The sequence below is a fragment of the Myotis brandtii genome, unplaced genomic scaffold (assembly GCF_000412655.1).
Source record: "Myotis brandtii unplaced genomic scaffold, ASM41265v1 scaffold382, whole genome shotgun sequence".
Lineage (NCBI taxonomy): Eukaryota > Metazoa > Chordata > Mammalia > Chiroptera > Vespertilionidae > Myotis > Myotis brandtii.
The window spans coordinates 335,262-339,714 of record NW_005364671.1 but is presented as its reverse complement, the minus strand read 5'-3'; the positions used below and the strand labels follow the sequence as shown (position 1 = coordinate 339,714).

At 38.3% G+C, this 4,453-nt stretch overlaps 1 protein-coding gene across 3 annotated transcripts in view; it reads left to right on the top strand.

Moving 5' to 3' along the window:
* Window positions 1-4,453, top strand: part of ZFYVE9 (zinc finger, FYVE domain containing 9) — a 91,579-nt gene that overhangs the window by 58,827 nt on the left and 28,299 nt on the right. For all 3 annotated transcript variants that reach the window (XM_005872473.2, XM_005872470.2, XM_005872471.2), the window contains 2 exons: window positions 1,093-1,317; window positions 3,416-3,498. In XM_005872473.2, the coding sequence (XP_005872535.1) occupies window positions 1,093-1,317; window positions 3,416-3,498 (308 nt within the window). The remainder of the gene's footprint in view (window positions 1-1,092; window positions 1,318-3,415; window positions 3,499-4,453) is intronic.

The following is a 4,453-nucleotide window of genomic DNA, read 5'->3' as shown; positions in this document are numbered from 1 at the left end:
GGTCGTTTGCATATTAGCCTTTTATTTTATAGGATTGCCGGGGAAATAATATCACTAGAATGAACATGTGAAAATCTGAACTTTGAATATTGTGGAGGGCACACAGGGTTAAGCACTCACTATAAAGTCAACACTTATCATATTCTACATTGTAATTTATGGATCTGTTTTGTAATTCTCACTGTGGATGTGTGGTCTAAGTACATTGCAATGAAAACAAAGAGCAAGCATCTACCTTCATGTATGAACTTGGAAACCACAGAGAAATACGTGTATTGTGAGGTTTTACATTCTTTTCTGTTTTGCATCATTATGTGTTCATCATCCATTTCTCTCATTTTCCTAAAGATCTCAAAGAGGAATTTTACTTTATTGAGTTACTGTGTTCAGGATCATTTAATCCGAATCAATCTTAAAATACTTAGCAATGCATGCTGTAATAGTGTTTTATAGAGAAGGGTTAACTATCAGGAAAGGGGAATTCCATGGCACTTCTATTGGGAAGGTGAGAAAGTTCTAGATATGAATGAGGCTCCTAAAAATGTGTGGTCTCTTCTTAAAAGGATAACATGTTTCAGAGCACAACTGTTCCAATTTTGACCAGTAATATTTATTAAGAATGTAATAAAGATAAAACATGTAGTCACATACTAGTATAGTAAAAGTAGATATACAAATGAATATTAAAATCATATTTAACGTAGTTTCATAAATATCTAAGAACTTGTGGAACATTATAGAGAACTTTGCATACATGTAATAAAATCCTCAGAAAGAAACTATGATATATGTACTGTATGTGTGTATGTGTATATACACACATATGCACTCACACACATATACACACACACACACATATATACACACACATACACACACCATGCTCACGGAAGCCCTGATAACATTGGCAAAAATTTTTTTATTTAATAAATGCCATTTATTTATTTAAAAACGTTCTAAACATGGCTGTTTCGTGGTGAAAAGTTAGGAATTAGTATTCAGTAGTGTCTGGCCTAGTATTGAGTAACAATGATTACTTTCTATTAATAAATCAACAATATTTTTAGTAATCAATGAACTTTTTTGTTTTAGGGAATGTTGTGGGTAACTTAGGACATTCCTTCTTCAGTCAAAGTTTCCTTGGCAGTAAAGAACATGGTGGATTCTTATATGTGACATCTACTTACCAGTCACTACAAGACCTTGTACTCCCAACCCCACCTTATTTATTTGGGATTCTCATCCAGAAATGGGAAACTCCTTGGGCGAAAGTGTTTCCCATTCGACTAATGTTGAGACTTGGAGCTGAATATCGACGTAAGTAATAACATACTTTCTTCTAAAACACATGAGCAAGTCATGATGACTAAATAAAGTTCTGAAATATTCAGAGTCCCCTCGCCCCTTTTGATACTGATACAATTCAGCAGGAGTAGTATTTTGAAATAGCTAAGCTAAACTTAGCCATTTTCTCTACTCATTTTGCCTAGGATGGGAAGAACTTAAAAATATCAAATGAGAAAATTGGTGATTATTTATTACCTTTTAAACTTAATGGTTTTATAATTCATTGATAAATACATAATCATCTTGAGAAAAAAATGAATTTGAATTTAAGAAGTAACTTTATTATTATTTTTTAAACCTGAGGATATGTTTTTTTTATTTTATTGATTTTTTTTTTTTAGAGAGAGAGAAAAGGAGAGGGAGAGAGAGAAACGTTGATGTGAAAGACAAACATCGATCTGTTGCCGCCCTTATGTGTCCTAACCAGGCATTGAACCCAAAACCTGGATATGTGCCCTGACGAGGAATCAAACCTGCAACTTTTTGGTGCATGGGATAGCACTACAACCAGCTGAGCCACCCTGCCAGGGCTAACTTTATTTTTTATGGTGTCTATATTTGGTGGGTATATTTTTTGTCACTTGGTTGGAAAATAGTTATGGCAAATTATATTTTATGTAACCTAACAGATACTGTAAACTAATGGTATAGAGATCAGTCTCAGTTTATAAGGTAAGCAACAGAAGACCTTCCTTGCCATGATTGTAGCAGTGCAACTAAGTTGTGATTTTTTTTTTTAAAGACAACAAGGACTAAATGCAAGCTTTATTTTAAACTTTCTATCTTCACCTAATTGAAAGCATCCTGGTCTAGACCACTTGAATAGGTTCATAACGTTACCACTTACTAGCTCTGTAACTTTGGTTAAATCACTCAAGTTGTCTGATTGTCAGTTTCGTTTGCTACTGGTGATAATAAGGCCTGCCTTTGATATTATATAGGATTTTAAAGAAGATCAAATGAAATGAAAAATTATTTTATAAACCATAAAATATATATGTTCTCAGCAGGGCAGCTTCATCAGTTCACTTATTTATTCATTAATTCAACAAGAAATTCATAAAGGCCTTCCATGTGTCATAAATTCTGGGAATTTAGAAATGGCCAAGACCCGTTATAGGCCCTTGGAACCTTTGTAAGGAACACATACAGAAATCATGAAGTAGCGTATTAAAACACATATTCAAAGTTAACAGAGTTCTATGGGAGCTCCAAGATGGGCTCTAACTTCACCAAGAATGAAGGAATTAGATAAGAAATATGTCTTGGACCAAAGGCCTCTGGACTGAACTGTGAAGGAAGCATATCCATCAGCCTAATGAAGTAGGAAAAGGAAAGGGGTTGTTTGCAGATGAACCAGCATGTATAATTTCTTGTCTTGAACAGACAATTGAGACCATAAAGTTCAAGGAGTGAGCCAGCTAATAGGATCACCTTGTATTTGACTCCCCTAAGGAGGGTCCTGGTTGGGAAATGTCTAAGAGTGAATTCTTTTAGACTGCTTGAGCACATAGGAATCAGAAGATACATATTTCCTGGATCATATTAATCCACTTTGAAGAACAGTGCTTCCTAAGACCTTGGGGTCATTTTCGAAACCACTGCATCAAAAGGCTTCTTCTGGTCATCAGAACAATTGGTGTAGTTTGTAGAAGGCTCAGGATTTGCCTGTGATGCTACCATGCTAAATACTTTTTTTTTTTAATCCTCCCCAAGGATATTTTTTCCATTGACTTTTTTTTTTTTTTTTTAAAGAGTGGAGAGAGGGAGTTGGAGGGAGAGAGACACATAGATTGATTGTCTCCTGCACGTGCCCAACAGGGGCTGGGATTGAGCCTGAAACTGAGGTACATGCCTTTGACTGGGAATCGAACCCGAGACCCTTCACTCCGCGGGCCGATGCTCCAACCACTGAGCCCAACCAGACAAGGCGCTAAATACTTTTTGAGCTCTAAATTTCATATGCTCTAATGGGCCATTATATTTTGAAAACTGTATCAACCATGATATCTCTTTTATCCAAATTTTAAGCTGCCAGATTCAGTTTGATCATTTCCCATTTCCATAGTTTATCCATGCCCACTGTTCAGCGTCAGATTTCGGAAGCCATTGTTTGGAGAGACAGGACATACCATCATGAATCTTCTTTCGGTAAGTTGGGAATTTTTGCTTTCTTTTTCCTTACTGGGATTTGTGTGGGTGAAGGAAGAGAAGGATTTCATTATTCTGTTGATAGCAATGCCCCTGCTGCTTCAGGCAGGTGAGGATTTATGTTAAAATACACACACACACACACACACACACACACACACACACACACACACACACATTCTTTTCCAAGTACAAGGGGCCTTGGAATGAAATAGTACAGGATTCTAGCCCCTGATTGTACACTTATTATCTCAATGACCTTGCAGGATTATTATGAGGACTAGAGGTAATGAATAATTAAAGCACAGAGCGAGAAACCAAGATGGCGGCATAGGTAAACACCGGAAATTGCTGCCTCACACAACCACTTCAAAAATACAACTAAAAGACAAAACGGACATCATCCAGAACCACAGGAAGGCTGGCTGAGTGGAATTCTACAACTAGAAGGAAAGAGAAAAGCATACTGAGACTCAGAGGAGAGGCAGAAGTAAAGTGCAGAGGCACAGAGGCTCATGCGGAAAGGGTTGGCAACTGAGGACGCGGTTGTCTTTTTCAATCGGGAGGGAGTCTCAAGCTCCCGACTGCTCTGAACTCCAGTTCTGGGCGAGTCTCTGGGGACCCAGACTCATACAGGAGAAACTGGACTGTCTGGCATCGGTCGGAACTCGAGGGTGGCTTTCTCTCAGAGGTGCTTGCAGTGATTACCGGGACACTGAGATTCGGGACCTCTTAGGGTAGGACTGAGGATCTGCCAGAGCTGTTTGCTCCGCCCTGTTGATCCCCTGAGACTCTGCCCCACCCAAGCTGTGCACAGAGGCTTTTGCATATGAAAGGCATGGCCCTTTGCAATCTGAAAATTACCTAACAAACTGCAGCTGGGTCAGATAGACCCAGAACTTCCAAAAGAAGGCCCAAGGCCTCAAAGCAGCTTGCATTGCTTCACAGCTGGGCC